The following is a 15,147-nucleotide window of genomic DNA, read 5'->3' as shown; positions in this document are numbered from 1 at the left end:
GCGCCACCATCAGGACTATTGGCTTGAGTTTACAGCTGAGGATATCTGGCATGAGACGGGACCTTTGTGCAAAGTTTGGTGAGTTTTCACCGATGGGAAGTATGATTTCCTCAGAAGAAGAAAGAAGAAGAATACCTAGGATTACAATAGTGTAAAATGGGAAATGAAAGGTGATTCGTTTAGGCTGCGTGACTCAAATTTATTGAATCATCCAAACGCCTGAATTACCCAGTATGAATGCCACAACAAACATGGCGGACATCTTGTGACGTCTCTCTCTGAGGAGTCCCGTCAACTGCCTGAAGGTCCTCACGAAATAAACAAATTGGGGTCCTTTCTTGCGATAGGCTAGCTGCCGAAACGGTGTAACGAGTCACATTGTTTTACTCAACTGTGTTATATTGTCAAAAATAACACCAATATATGTGGATTAGATTGTTTGGGGAATGTTGATAAAATCCAGGTTTCACTCGGTTTGGTTATTTTCGCCCTAACTGACACAATAGTTTTGTTTTTGAGCGTCGAAGGGTGTGTGTGTTTTTTTTAACGGTCGCCGTCAACACAGCAGCAACGTTAGCATTAGCGAAGCAATCAAGCTAACGTGCTCAAACCCACGTAATTCCGATATTTAGCCGAATAAAATCAGAGGTAAGTTCGGGTGAAATGATCTCGTAGGTTGTTTGCAAGTGTTGAAGAATTTTTAGCTCCTTTTTAGGGGATTTTAGCGGCTAAATTAACCTTGATATTTCTGTTGTCTTTATAAACAATATACGTCAATCAATGTTAACGTTTCGTCGTGAATAGCTAACGTGTATTGCTATTTTCAATAAACAGAATAGGAGTACCGTTACAGTACTAATCTGTGGACAGTTTTAATTGAATAATTAATCTGTTTGTGGTTGTGTTTCCACAGGGAGGCGTTGATGAGCAGCAATGTCTGGCATCGCTCTTAGCAGACTGTCCCAGGAGCGCAAAGCCTGGAGAAAAGACCACCCGTTTGTAAGCTGCAGCATGTTTACCCTCATTTAACATCAATGTTTCACCCTGTTACTTTGATTAATTTCCTAACGTTCGTCAACGCTACTCATGCAAACTGATTACAGTGTGGTCAACTGCCACTCAGGCTTCTCAATGACGTTTTGTTTCTCCTGTAAACAACACAGGGTTTTGTTGCTGTGCCCACCAAGAACCCCGATGGCACCATGAATCTGATGAACTGGGAGTGTGCCATCCCAGGGAAGAAAGGAGTAAGTTAGCTCCAGCTGCAGGGCATAAATCAAAGTGGACCTCCTACTCTAATCTGTCCCATAATGACCAGCCATAGACCCTATCAATACATTAAGAACTACATTACTTTTGCGAGCCATGTTGGTGATAATGTGCAGCAAGCGGGTCATTATTGCAGAATAAACCCTGATAGGACGGGTCATGCATCACCCTGAAATAATGACCTGCTGGCTTTACATTATCCTGCCCATATAGATAGAAAAGATGGTATTGATGGAAAAATTAGTCCTGTAGAGTCTATGATTATAACTGCACTGTATATGTGTGTATGTGCATATATACAGGTGTGTAGACAACATAAAAAAGATTTAACTCTATTTAACTTGAGGGAAATTGCTGTGCAGCATACAAGGACTAACATAAAGTAGAAAAGCTATGTATCGCTAATATAAAATGCGCTGTAAAGCAGATTCAAAACTAAATATAAACTGGATATTAGTAAGGTACAAAATATAAAACCTAGTTAGCACAACATTGGGTGAGAGGCAGGGTTCACCCTGGACAGGTCACCAGACTATCACAGGGCTGACACATAGAGACAGACAACCATTCACACTCACATTCACACCTACGGACAATTTAGAGTCACCAATTAACCTGCATGTCATTGGACTGTGGGAGGAAGCTGGAGCATCTGGAGGAAACCCACGCTGACACAGGGAAGCTGGAGCATCTGGAGGAAACCCACGCTGACACAGGGAGAACATGCAGACTCTGCACAGAAGGGGTACAGGGGACTAGCTAACAGTAGCTAGGAAACATAAAACTAGCTTACAGTAGGGGTTCAAAATGTAAAAATTGGCAAACAACATTCAAACATATAACAAGAGTAACAAACAAACAATAACTTGCAAATAGATGCAGCCAATGTATACTGTTATGATTAACAGACTGCAGTAATGACCCGTTCATTGTAAGTTATCCCTTACATAGATTATTTCTAACTTTAGGGCTGCAGCTAACAATTTTTTAATCAATTGATTATTTTCTCTATTAGTCAATTAGTTTTTTTGATTTATAAAATGTCAGAAAATGTTGAAAAATGTCGATTAGTATTTCCCAAAGCCCAAGATCTACGTCCTCAATTATCTTGTTTTGTCCACAATCACAAAATTATCAGTTATTAATTAATATCCAATGAGTTAGTGATTTATTTAATAATTGATGGCCAACTGGTGAATCCATTATTCATTACAGCTTTATCAAACGTGACAACATAAACATATTAAATGGGCTCCTTTATATTTTTTTGTAGCAATGTTTGTTTATGCCGTAGCTGAAAGGAAATAAGTGCCAAAGCTGTTCCTGTAGCAACAGAGTGGCAGTGACACGGTCTGTATGCTGTTCGTTGCTCGCACGCCTGCATTCAAAGTCACTGTCTTGGCAGCTTCTTAAAGGATTGTCCTTTATTGTAATGTAGGTCATTCTGCATGTGTAACGACTGTCTCTCTTTGTAATGGTGACCAGGTCATGTGTCAGGAACAACATAAAAACATGACACTGAAATGACAGATATCAGCAAGAAATTGTAGCACAGCAAGTTCATTTTATCTTAAAGGCCTTGCACTAAAATATGTTTTGGAAATAAAAGGCGCAGTGTCTGAAGTTAATAGTGTGAAGGTCACCTCCAAGTGTCTCCGAGTGTTTTAAGCAAAGCATGTTTCGAAGGTCCTTCTCTACCTTATTGTAGTCCTTTCCATTTGTTTAATATCATTTTGCATTTAGCAGTTATTCTCTCTGTATTCTTTCGTCAGACCTTGTGGGAGGGAGGACTCTACAAACTCAGAATGCTGTTCAAAGATGACTACCCCTCCTCACCACCCAAATGTGAGTACCACTCCACACCTGTCAGATAGTTTCACTCTGACATTCACATGCAGCTGTCTGTTCAAAATGAAAGAGGAGAAGTTCAGGAAATAAGAGTTTGGAGTTTCAAAAGCATATTGCACATTGTGTGCTAAACACTATGTATATAATCCCTGTCTGGTAAAGTTAAATGATGCTACAGGAGAGTTTGAAGGTGCAGTGTTACTAATCCATTTCTGAAATAAAGATTTATTCTGAGTCTCTAGCAGGACATTTGTTAAATATATGTAATGGAAATCTTCCCATGTCAGTCTGAAGAGTCTCACCGTCTTTCCAATGACCTCCCCTCAGGCAAGTTTGAGCCACCAATATTCCACCCAAATGTCTACCCATCCGGCACCGTGTGTCTGTCCATCCTGGAGGAGGACAAAGACTGGAGGCCTGCCATCACCATCAAACAGGTCTGAACCCTCCGCAGTCTCTCTGTCTTCACCTCGTATCAATATGCAGTTGCAGCGGGTAGAGTCTTCTAATTGTACGCTGCATTGACTTAACGCAACATTTTTGTCTTGTGGGGATCCAGGAGGGGTAACTGTGGGCTTCAAATAAACCAGTAGACTCTCACACTGACTGCTCTCTTGTTGCCTGTGTTGCCAGATCCTGTTGGGTATCCAGGAGCTGCTGAATGAGCCCAACATTCAAGACCCAGCACAAGCAGAGGCTTACACAATTTACTGGTAAGTGTGGCTGCTTTGACGACTTCACTCACCAGTAGACCCACAAATTGTATTTATTTTTATCACTAAACAAAGGGCAATACTTAAGGCTGTGGGTTAAAGGGATAGTTTGGATTTTTTTAAGTAGGGTTATATGAGGTGCTTATCCATAGTCAGTGTATTACGTACAGTAGTTGTCATTTGGCACGCCCAAATTTGGAGATGCAGGCAGGAGTACCACCATGAAAGCTAAAGGATGTACTACTGTGGATGGAGGCAGCAGCAAAACGTATTTTAGCTAACTAAAAAAATCAATATCAGTTCAAAGTGTGCGCTATATTGAGAATATTTTCACTGCTTTACTTTGCTGTCAGACTGCGATTTCCGACGGGGAACTGAAGCCGTTATGGTCCTGTCCCCAAAGCCAGACTCCATTGAGAAAAGCAGTAATTTAACACCGCTGAACACAGGAGCTGCTGGTCTACTGCTGCCTCGATCAGTTATTATGCTTGTGTCATTGTGTGACTTTGGTGTTTAAAAGGGTTAGTTCAGATTCACCAAAGTCACACAATGACACTAACTAACTGACTGAAGCAGCGTTAAACCAGCAGCTGCTGTGTTCAGCGAGCTAAAATTACTGTTTTTCCCAGTGGAGTCTGGCGGATTTGACAAAAGCAGAGATAGGGAACTGCAGCCGTTAATGGCTTCCCCATCAGAAAGCTTAGTTCCTGTCTGCTTCAAACTGGGGGCATGCCAACTGACACCTACTGCACATAATACAGTATGGGTAACATGGATAAGTACCTCATACAACCCCTCCTCAGAACATCTGAACTATCCCCTTAAGCGTCCTGGTTTAAAAGTGACAATTTCATTCAAAGGTCATGAATCAGTGTCATGAGTCAGGGCAGTACGCCTCTCCTAAGATAAGTCATGTCACAGACCTCTGGAGAGCAAAGTCAAGTCATAACACAAAAGAATAAAAGAAATATTTCCTGTTCCTTCAGTACTTTATACACTGATATGTTATCTTGGATGTGGGACCTTTAAATTCATTTGTAACTAACAGTAGCCTGGTTTAAAATGCCTTTATCTCTTTGTGTTTCAGTCAGAACAGGATGGACTATGAGAAGCGAGTAAGGGCACAGGCCAAGAAGTTTGCCCCCACATAGAGAGGAGCGCCGGCTTCTACTCTGCCTGAGCAGCCTGAACTGATGGAGGTTACAACCAGGAGGCAGGCAGCACCTGATGGACCACTCCAATAAGAATCCAGTTTTGAGTATTATCATACGATTACACAGGTGACAAGGGAAGCCTGCTTTTCTTTTCTTCCTTTTTTTTGTTTGCACAGGAAAAGTTCAATAGGGTCAATAAAGTTCTTTAAGTTCATAATTTTACCTTCTTCAGAAAATATTTATGCATTTTTAATGAAGAGCTGAGGGTCCTAGAACTGTCAGCACAACCTTTGCTATTTGTAACTCTTGTATAATCCATATCTCCAGTTTGGTCATGAGTGCTGCTCAGCTCACTCATGCCTCCATTCATTCTGTAAATCATAATTATCTATCAACAGAGCTGTAGAAATGAGATGTCCAGACCACTCTCTGTATAGTTCAGCCGCTTGTGGCAGAGGAGATCTAGTTTATTCTTAAACTTCCAGTTTTGTTTTTTTAATATCAAACCCGAGAAGTATTGTAGATAGTGTTTCATGACTATTGGCATAAAATGGGACAAAGCTGATAATGGAAGTCCCACACATCCCTCACATCTGAGTTTCCAGAGAAACATCAAAAGAAAAATGTCAACATGTCAAATTTAATAAAAGACAATCCTGGCACTTCTATATTGGTTTGAAGCTAAACTGTGGCAGTTGTGTTGGCAGGAAGTGATGCTCTGTTCACCTCAGAGAGGGAACGAGTTAAGCCTGATTTATGGTAGCGCGCTCGCCACGTTTGATGAGTGTCACTCGACAGATATAACGTATTTTTGACAGGAAACATGGAGGAGTTTGTCTCACAATAAATTCAGTTACATGCACAAAATTTTTTTGCTCATATTCTGAAAAAGACCACTACTACGCTGTTTACATGGCTAATGAAAATGAATATTCCACTAATATTTCTGTTTACATGCAGCCGTGCATACTCCGATTAACTCGCCCTAACATGACGTCAAAATATGGAAAAGTAAAATGGCTGGAGCCGCTTGTCATTTTGCTTCTTCGCATCAAAATAGGATTTTTTTTCACAGTGTCCTACCGGTGGCAGGTTAGATGGGCCGTGCAAAAAAAGCCTCCCTCTTATACTCCTTTATTCACCTTCATGGAAAGGTCGATATAACGATAATTGCGCATATAAGAACATGTTGATACCTGCAGCCCAGATCACACAGAAAGTGTTCTAGCAGCTGGAGGCGGCTTTTTGTAATTGTTTTTAATGAGAATGAAGCTTCTTGCCTGCGTCGCGTTGTGACGTGCCTTGCGTTTCTGCGCTCTAGGCGCCTGACGTTTTTGCAGGAGCGTTCTGAACTCCGCGATTTGACAAATGCCCGACGTCATCTCTCTATTTCTTTGCCTTTTTTCCCATTGTCAAATCAGATCATTTGAGAGGCAGCAGGTCTTCTGTGGTGGTCACGAAAAGTTTACAGTTGGTAAACAGTGGAGGAGAAACTGGTGGTCGTGGCTGCTGGATACTCGGAGCTATACGGCCCAATGGTAGACAGCAGGTCGTCAAACTGCCCCTGAGTCAGCCTCAAATATGTCTGCAAACTGTCATCATGGAGGAGAAGCTCGATGATTGACAGGGAGCTGATCAATCAGTGTAGATCAGTGTTTCCCACAGTTTCGGAGGATTGGGTGGGTCTGTGAACACAGCACAGGTGGAACTCTTCATGACTTCCTTTTTTTCCACAGTTTTTTCCGGTTTGTGGGGCGGATAATTGACCAGTCGATCCGATCAGAGCTGATCAGATCAGATGGATGGATTAGAGGAGCTTCTGCAGAGGCGAGTGAAAGCAAACTTTAAAACCTGGCACAATTAACGGTTAAGTTTCACTGTCATGGTGTGTGACAGAGTGAAGCAATAAACGGTACAAATATTCCAACAGTGCTCCTAAAGAAAGGTCCAGCTCCAAAAATCATAGATTAAAACGTGGCTGTAGATGTTTTTATTGTGGCTGGCTGCTACAAATAAATGTGTGGGAAACCTGGAGATACATTTAACAAGTTGAAAACATATACAGCAGGATGTTTGTGATTTTAAACAGCTGTCTGTGTAGATAACGCTTCACTAAACGCGACAGAAATAGACTCAGGTCTCTGGTCACCATGGAGACTTCAAACCTTTTGCTGAAACATACACTGAAAACAATACACGACTGTTAAGTCTGTCAAGCGACAAGTATCATAAGTGTCAAGCGCCCTATCAGAAATCAGGCTCTTTTGTTTTTTAACAGGTGAAAAATGGGGCACGTGGGTCGGGGCTTTGCTTCCCTCTATAAGTTTAAATCATCTTTTATTGCAGTGCAGCCAAGATAACCTTCAGATTCTTTAAGTGAACCAACTGGGAGTGAAACTGTGTTGGTGTTGGACTTCACGCACATTCAACACCAGTTTGTCATCTGCTTCCCAAACTGCCACAGTACGAGGTAGACGAGGAGCAGCAATGTAAAAGTAACGCAAACTGTTGATGTGTGTTCGTTTCAGCGCCTGATCAGTTAGAAAAAGCACGCCATCGCTTTCGGTTATTTTCTCCCACCGCGCTCACAAAACACATTCAAACCTGTACAAATCCAAAAACTCTTAAATCTTCACGTTGATTCTGGCGAACACGAGCTGAAGGATCCTCATTGGAATGGCCTCTCAACCAGCAAGGACGACAGATGAAAGTGCACTTGAGAGTTAAGCGAAGGCCTGAGATTTTTTTGCCTCTGAATATATGAGTGCATGTACATAATATAAATAATGAGAAATTGTGGAAGTTATGTTTTATATTGTTTTAGCCAGTTGACATTTGTGTGTGGTATTATGACAAAGAACACAATAAATGGCATAAAATTGTGAAATAAAGTTGAATAAAAGAACTAAGAATGCCTGTGAATTTCTTTAGAACTGGAGTTTTTACAGGAAAAGTCGAGTGGTTGAATTTCAGGAGAGCGAAAGAGACAAATTTCAAGTTTGAAGTGGTCTCGAAAAAATGAAATTGGGTTCACAGGGTGTCGACAGGTCCTTAAAAAGTCTTAAATTCCTTAATATAAGGCCTTAAAAGGTCTTAAATATTTTCGTTCACATTACCGTTTAAGTTTCTCCAGCCTGACAGACCCAATGACTGCTTACAATCATTGGACAGATTGAAGAAAGATTTTTTTTCCAGTGTTATTCCTCGAAATATTGCAGTAATAAACAGCATCTATGACAACAATGAAATTTTGTTTTCTTTGTACATTAAACATTTTCAGTGTACCAGCAGCAAAATTATCCACAGAGGTCTCACTCTCTCCCAAACAAACAAACCAGGTGAATAAAACCGGTAAAAACAATGAGTAAAGCAGTTTTACAATAAAAATCAGTGTGTCTCAGACGTTGTTCTGGTCCAGCTCCTGCTAACATGTGCTCACCTTTTTCCTTTGTTACCTAAGATCCAGACGTTCAAGAGGTTTTTACCAGGAACCGAATTATCCACAGAGGTCTCCTCCTCGTCCATAACAAACAAGCTAGTGGTTCAAATGAGAAAAAAAACCTGGACAAGGCAGATTTGCATTGCTCAAAAAAATGTAGGGAACTCTTAAATCACACTTCAGATATTAATGAACGAACAAGTTGAAAATCTTTCCCAATGTGCATTGTATAATTTGTGAACAAAATTACGTAACTACAATGAATGGAAACCAAAATCATCAACCCACTGAGGGCTAGATTCAAAATCACACCAAAAATCAAAGTAAAAAACTGAAATCACAGGTTGAGCCAACTAATAATGTGACTCAGTAGTGTGTGCAGCCCCGACGTACCTGCATGTACTCCTGACAATGTCTGGCCATGCTCCTGAGGAGTTGGTGGATAGTGTCCTGGGGGATCTCCTCCCAGACCTGGATCAGGGCATCAGTCAGCTCCTGGACAGTCTGTGGTGGCACTCGGCAGCGTCAGATGCAGCGATACGTAATGTCCCACAGGTGCTCAGTTGGATTTAGGTCAGACGAACAAGAGGGCCAGTCAGCGGCATCAATGCCCTCATCATCCAGGAACTGCCTACACACTCTGGCTACATGAGGCCGAGCATTGTCCTGCACCAGGAGGAACTAATGTGCAACCTGATTGGGCTTCAGGTACCGCCTCATGCTACCAGTAGCCACAAGGACACCAGCAGAAGACCAAACTAGAGAAGAATCAGGAAGGATAAAGAGGGAGCAACTGTCCCTTTTTGGGGGGTTGTCTTGCTCTTGCCTCTCCTTTGCACCTGTTGTCACTTTGATTTGCACCAAAGCAGCTGAAACTGATTCACAATCACTTGTGCTTCCTACATGGACACATTGATATCCCTGAAGATTAACCGACTTGGTGTTAGACTGTGACCATTAAGTGTTTTTTGATCAGTGTATGTTTAACATCATTGTTTCTCCAACACTATTTGACAAGGCAGGGGTTGGAGCCCAGCTGCCACTAACGTCTGCTCAGCTTGTTTCTCCGGTAACTTAAATCTGCAGAGGTCTGATGACTTAAAATCCTTCATCCGGTTAAAGATAACCAGCATCCAAGAAGAGTTTGAGTACAAATGTGGCTTAAGTCAAGTCAGGTTCATTTATAAAGCATGCTTAAAAATGACAAACGTTGACCAAAGTGCTTCACAAAGAGATTAAAACAGTGACGCGATCAAATAGAAGCTAAACATCGTCTAAGGGGGTGATCACACAGAAATGAGACGCTAGAAACGCGGACACCTCAAAGACGCTTGAAACACTGGAAGCGCTTATTCAATGCGTGCTAGCTACTGGCGTCTGACGCTCAAAAAGTTGAAAATATTTTAACTTTTCAGCGTCTACACACATCTAAAAATGTACGTCTAAAAACGCGCGTCTACAAAAATGCGCGTCTAAAAAGACACTTGAACTCCGGTCAGACGCGCCGTATCACAGGAAAACAATGGTTTTACTGGCGTTGCGTTTCTAGCGTTTCATCTCGGTGTGATCGCTCCCTCAGATTTCGGATATTGCAAGTCTCGTCTTTTCCCGGTTTTTAAAGTCTATATTACAATAAAATGATGCAGTTTTCTGAACTTACCAGACTGTTCCAGCTGTTCCATTATTGGCCTTTACTCACTTGGTCATTATATCCAGTTCAGAAGTACTTGTTTGAAGACATTGGGGCTTCGCTATTCGACTATGGATTCATCACCCTCCTTATATAAAACCGTCTCGATGGGGTCTAATCACCAAAGTCTTCCCACGTTTTTCATTCTAATGTGCACATGTTCATAAATATTCTTTTTACTATAAAAATGAGTCTCTCCTGATTTAACTATAGTTAGTCGAGCACAGTATTTAAGCCACAGTATAGTTTGAGAAACGGAGGTATGGAGTCTATATTTTCATGAGTCGTCCCTTTGTGGAGTGAAGCAAACGGGTCAGATATTCGAGAGGGAAACGCTCCATGATCATCTTGTGCTGGTTTGCCTTAGATGGTGATGTCATACATCACTGGACAGGCTCTGGGGAAGAGAAAGAGAGGTTGGCCAAGAAACACCTGGCGAAGGGATCTGCAGGCAAGAAGATGGGATACACCTGGTCACAGATAGAAAAGAAAGCCAGCGACTGGGTACTCTGCAGGTCCCTTGTCGACGACCTATACCCCAGAAGGGCTGTAAGGCATAAGTTAGTTTGCCTTAGAAGGTGGTTTCGGATTTTTGCTGAATGTGTGACCAGTTTCAAACTGTTCAAACTGGTCTCTGTTTAAAGAGATTTAGCAGATTTCATCTGATGGAAACTAGGGTCATTTGGCATCCGTAGAAAACTGAGCTCAACAATGAATCAATCCTGTCTACTTACACTGTACTAGAGTTTAATGTATCCACACATATCTTGTCGTAACATAGTTTGGGCTGGTACATATCCTTCTTCCCTGCAATAATATTTTTAATCCAAAAGAAATTTATCCAACTGGCAACCTCACCATTAACTATACAGCTCTGAATAGCAAATAACATCATAATTGTGCAAAGAAAATTCTTGCACCTAACTTTTTTTTGCACACCGAGATGTTCACTGATCATTTCTCTTAAAATGTCACAGTTTTTGTCTTTTTTTTCCTGTCCAGAGGTGAAACCTGGTGTATTGTTCTCGGATGTCTTGCATGACATTCTCAAGAAATTTAACACCTTTAGTTTCAACCCACCTCTCGTGCGGTTTATCGTCTCAGTATGACTTCAATTGACAGAAAAGACGCAAAACCAGCAAACACACAGGTGAGAACATGGTGTTTTTTCTTCTCTTCTTCTCCCCCTCTCTGTTGCATGTTAACAACGTGTTGCTGTTAGATATGATTTCCTCTGAACACGCTGTGTTGTAGGTGAGGACAGTACAAAGCCCTCAGGTGCCGTCCCTATCACTTCCTCACTATGGTGATCCTGGATCAGCTATTTCGAGCCCTCACAACTATCACAGTTTGGGCCACTGTCTTCGCACCAACATATTTCCAGGTCTGTACATCATAAATATGTTTTAATTTTCTTATAAGGCCTCCTTCAGTATACAAATGACTTTAAGTTTGAGTGGGTGTACACTCTGTCTTCAGCTGTCCAGAGTACAGCTTCTATTAATCAACACACTCCTGTCAATATGTTGTGAGGTTAACATGATATTAACAATATTTTACAGGCAGGGGCCACGTGGACGACACTGATAGTAAATCAAGGGAAGTAGTGGAGTAGTCGTAACACAACCTGTCTTGTCCTGCTGAATTATTCAGTGCAGTGTGACAGAAAAACATATGCTTCTTTCACCCTGAAATGTTTAGGAACATTTCCTGCATGGAGTCATGTATGAAAGGGAGCAGGTATAAGTATTCAAGGAAATCTGTACCTCCAATTTCTCACTTCAAGACCTAGTAACATTTCAGGGAAAATGAAACTGCTGTGTTGTGAATGAAAGCAGTAACTATACAGGGACAAGCACGTAAAGGGTTACGTTCATCTGATGAAAGATGCTTTCACATGGAGCGAGCGAACCAATCATAAGACTTGAACTGATGATGGATTTGAATCTGTCAAGTAGATTACGAAAAAAACATCACTTGTCTCACAAACTTGTTGGGTTTTAATTATATTACAGGAACACTGGCACCAGATAAAAAGCAGCTGTGAGCCTGCTGTGTTCCTAAAACGTCTCCCGCCACGGACATCTGGCCTCACCCTATCTTTTTCTTCACAGTGCAGGGGAAGGTTTGCATCTATTCATGGGCAACGGGCGAGCATGTAAACACACCTCCAAAACACTAGTTAGCAGCAGGGTTTCTGTGAAGTGCTGTAAAGTTTAGTTGATTCAAAACACACATTAAACACACATTNCCTATGGCATTTTACATTGTATAAATTAGCCTAGCAGCTAGCAGAGATTTCTTCTGCTCATATGAAGCCAGGATAAATCACACACAAGACCTAAAATGGTATTTTAGTGGAGGCTTTATTGTCTTCACAATTTATTGTTTCTTATCTGTGAAATTAAAGTAAATAAAAGCTTCATTTCCACTGAGGGAAATGGTTTCAGCTTACAGAAACAGACAAAAGGTCTGTGCTGCTGCAAAGTGTAGTTACATTACTGGAGAGGTACACGTAAGGCTACAACATAGGTCAGCGTTGATACGACATAGAGGTATAAATAGTGGTGCTAGGAGAGCTAGCAGTAGATGCACACTTACCTCTGCATGGTGATACAGTGTGTGGGTGTAGTTTGGTAGAAATAAATAGTTCCTACATGAAATTGCTCACAAAGTGGTCCGTGTTATTTTAAGTAACCCAGTCATAATTTCTAAAGAGAGACTTTGCTGTTGAGTTTTTTAAATGTCATTTTTTGCCACTTTGAGCACCACAAGCTGAGTGCCAATTCACACCAAAACAGTCTAGACTGATAAAGCACTACAGGTTAGAGGAAGAATATGTATTTTTGATTTTGGGGTCAAATGTCCCTTTAAGCTCTTTCAAAAATAAAGTACAGTAGAAAAAAACGAGGATAAGTAAATCAAATGAATGAAAGGAAAAAAGAGGTGAAGGTCTTTTGAGTAACCGTGTGTAAGAGTGAATAGCAGTAATCTATAATTACATGATATTTGTTTGCTGTTCAGGAGGGAGTGTTCAAAGGCTATTAAAATAAACTATCAAGCATTTCCATCTCTTGTAGAAACGGTCTTCAGAGCCCGTAAGAGTGAATTTCATCTTCTCAAGTTTGAAAAAAATTCAATTCTTTTACACATTGTCCTCCTTTTCCCATCTTTAATTCAACCCACTGAACCCTCTGCCTCCAGGAGCTCCTTTAACGTGGAAGTCTGTCTCCAGAGACTCCTACATCCACCACGCTCTGACTGCATGGCCTCCTGATCACTGGTACGGCCATAAGACAGACGAAATGGGTAAAAGCTCTTTCCTGTCCCTCCGTCTCTCTATTTCTCTTTCATTGTTCTACTCTATTTGGTCTAACGTGTGTTTTTTATTTTAATATATATTTCTCTGTTCCTAACATGTGTTTCTATAATTCATCTGCAGTCCTTTGGACAGAGAGAAACATCATGAACCAGAAACTCGACAAGATACTGACAGAAGCGAAAGGAAAGAGCACCACAAAATGATGTCCGGCCTCCCACCCTGAGATCACAACAGCACTCGGCACACTTGTGATTCACACCTTGGCTTAGTTTTGAAACGAAAATAAAATGTGATTTGCAACTGTGCATGTTGTGAACTTGTTGCTTAACAATACAAAACAAGAGGAGGGTTATGTTAAAGATGAAATACCACTAAAAAGATACTTGGTGAGACAAAAGATATCTGTGATATCCCTTTGGTTTAGGTTCAGCCAAACTGTTATTATTTGGGTGCTATTGTGCAACAGCAACAATATTGTGCATGTGTATGTTTAAAAATATGTGTGAAGGAAAATTAACACATTTAACTGTCTCCAAGAGGTTCCTGTTTTTAAAAAAGTAAATAAAAGCTTTGTTTCCACTGAGGGAAATATAGAAACAGGAGGTCTGCGTCGCTATGATATGTAGTTACATTTCTGGGGAGGTGCACATCAGGCTACGGCGTAGCAGGTCCTTTTTTAAAGGACCGCAAGTGACTTGCAAACATGTCAAGTTTGTAAAAAACACACTTTATTTTAAAGTGCAGGGAATTTCCAACACAGAGTTTTTATTTTGAAGGGCCGCTTCCTGCTGTAAAGTGAATGGCTCATGGACAGCTACCTGGTAGAGACAGCAAACTAGCTGAACGACATGGCCAAATGCAATTATGACACAGAGTGTACTTAACTGTGTGGACCTTGATCCAATGACTACTGACAAATCTGGACCCTGCAGTTGGACCAGTTTGGAACCACTGGGTTAATCTACATAAAGTATAAAGTAATTAAGAGCTCCACCTTTACCAGCTGCAACATTAATAATAATGTTAATAATTAATTGTAAGCCAGTGATATATAGGCCTATGATTCTAAAACTGGCCAATCTGCAGTGAGAACTTTTACTGTTGGTTCTTTAGGTATATTTTAATGTTAATAGTTTTTTACTTTAACTTAAGTAGAGTTTGAATGCAGGACTTTTACTCATTTCTCCACTGTAGTGTTGCTACCTTACATCTGTAAAAGATATAAATACTCCTTCCCCCTCTGCATAACACATACAAGTCATAAACCGCTGAAAGCTAGCAGTAGCTGAAGGGTTACTTGTCTCTCTGTGTGATGTGTAAACGCAGCAGAATGGAGGTGGTTTCAACAAAAACCACTGAAACTGCCTTTTTGTCACAACCTGCTGCCTCTACTACCTAAATGATAAGTATCTCTAATCTGATCTGGTCTGTACTCCACAGTGAAAGCAGGTTAAGTGGACTGTTTGAAGTTGCATACAATGAGTCAAAAACGCACAATAAACTGATGAAATCAGTTGGCGGTGATCTGGATAGCAGTGACTCACTGTTTGAAGTTATGTCACTCACATGAAGCTCTGTGCAGTGAGGTACATGCTGCGGTTTCTACAGGTCTCTGTTAGCCTCAGTTTAGTAAAGCAAATTTGGGCATGACAGTTTGCACGTATCATGTGCTCAGGAGAATTCAGAGTGTTGAACACAAACTATCAGTAATC

At 41.0% G+C, this 15,147-nt stretch overlaps 2 protein-coding genes across 2 annotated transcripts; both read left to right on the top strand.

Moving 5' to 3' along the window:
* The first annotated feature begins 322 nt into the window (after positions 1-322).
* Positions 323-7,900, top strand: LOC126405508 (SUMO-conjugating enzyme UBC9-like). Its single transcript, XM_050069266.1, has 7 exons — positions 323-648; positions 914-999; positions 1,164-1,247; positions 3,042-3,114; positions 3,445-3,554; positions 3,751-3,830; positions 4,918-7,900. The coding sequence occupies exons 2-7, from the start codon at positions 934-936 to the stop codon at positions 4,979-4,981; spliced, it is 477 nt and encodes a 158-aa protein (XP_049925223.1). The 5' UTR covers positions 323-648; positions 914-933; the 3' UTR covers positions 4,982-7,900.
* Positions 7,901-11,137: 3,237 nt separating this feature from the next.
* LOC126405509 (testis-expressed protein 33) lies at positions 11,138-13,796 on the top strand. The gene is made up of 4 exons (XM_050069268.1): positions 11,138-11,263; positions 11,368-11,497; positions 13,318-13,422; positions 13,556-13,796. The coding sequence occupies exons 1-4, from the start codon at positions 11,219-11,221 to the stop codon at positions 13,636-13,638; spliced, it is 363 nt and encodes a 120-aa protein (XP_049925225.1). The 5' UTR covers positions 11,138-11,218; the 3' UTR covers positions 13,639-13,796.
* The last annotated feature ends 1,351 nt before the right edge of the window (positions 13,797-15,147 follow it).

This window comes from Epinephelus moara, chromosome 18 (genome assembly GCF_006386435.1).
Source record: "Epinephelus moara isolate mb chromosome 18, YSFRI_EMoa_1.0, whole genome shotgun sequence".
Classification (NCBI taxonomy): domain Eukaryota; kingdom Metazoa; phylum Chordata; class Actinopteri; order Perciformes; family Serranidae; genus Epinephelus; species Epinephelus moara.
This window is presented reverse-complemented; position numbering and strand designations above follow the sequence as displayed.

What these genes read in the sequence shown, in the direction of transcription:
- LOC126405508 (XM_050069266.1), top strand. Translation starts at nt 934, where the DNA reads ATGTCTGGCATCGCTCTTAGCAGACTGTCCCAGGAGCGCAAAGCCTGG. An exon ending in CCCCTCCTCACCACCCAAAT is followed by an intron (nt 3,115 to 3,444) that starts GTGAGTACCACT and finishes ACCTCCCCTCAG; the next exon opens with GCAAGTTTGAGCCACCAATA. An exon ending in CTGCCATCACCATCAAACAG is followed by an intron (nt 3,555 to 3,750) that starts GTCTGAACCCTC and finishes CTGTGTTGCCAG; the next exon opens with ATCCTGTTGGGTATCCAGGA.
- LOC126405509 (XM_050069268.1), top strand. Translation starts at nt 11,219, where the DNA reads ATGACTTCAATTGACAGAAAAGACGCAAAACCAGCAAACACACAG. An exon ending in TCGCACCAACATATTTCCAG is followed by an intron (nt 11,498 to 13,317) that starts GTCTGTACATCA and finishes CTCTGCCTCCAG; the next exon opens with GAGCTCCTTTAACGTGGAAG. An exon ending in CCATAAGACAGACGAAATGG is followed by an intron (nt 13,423 to 13,555) that starts GTAAAAGCTCTT and finishes ATTCATCTGCAG; the next exon opens with TCCTTTGGACAGAGAGAAAC.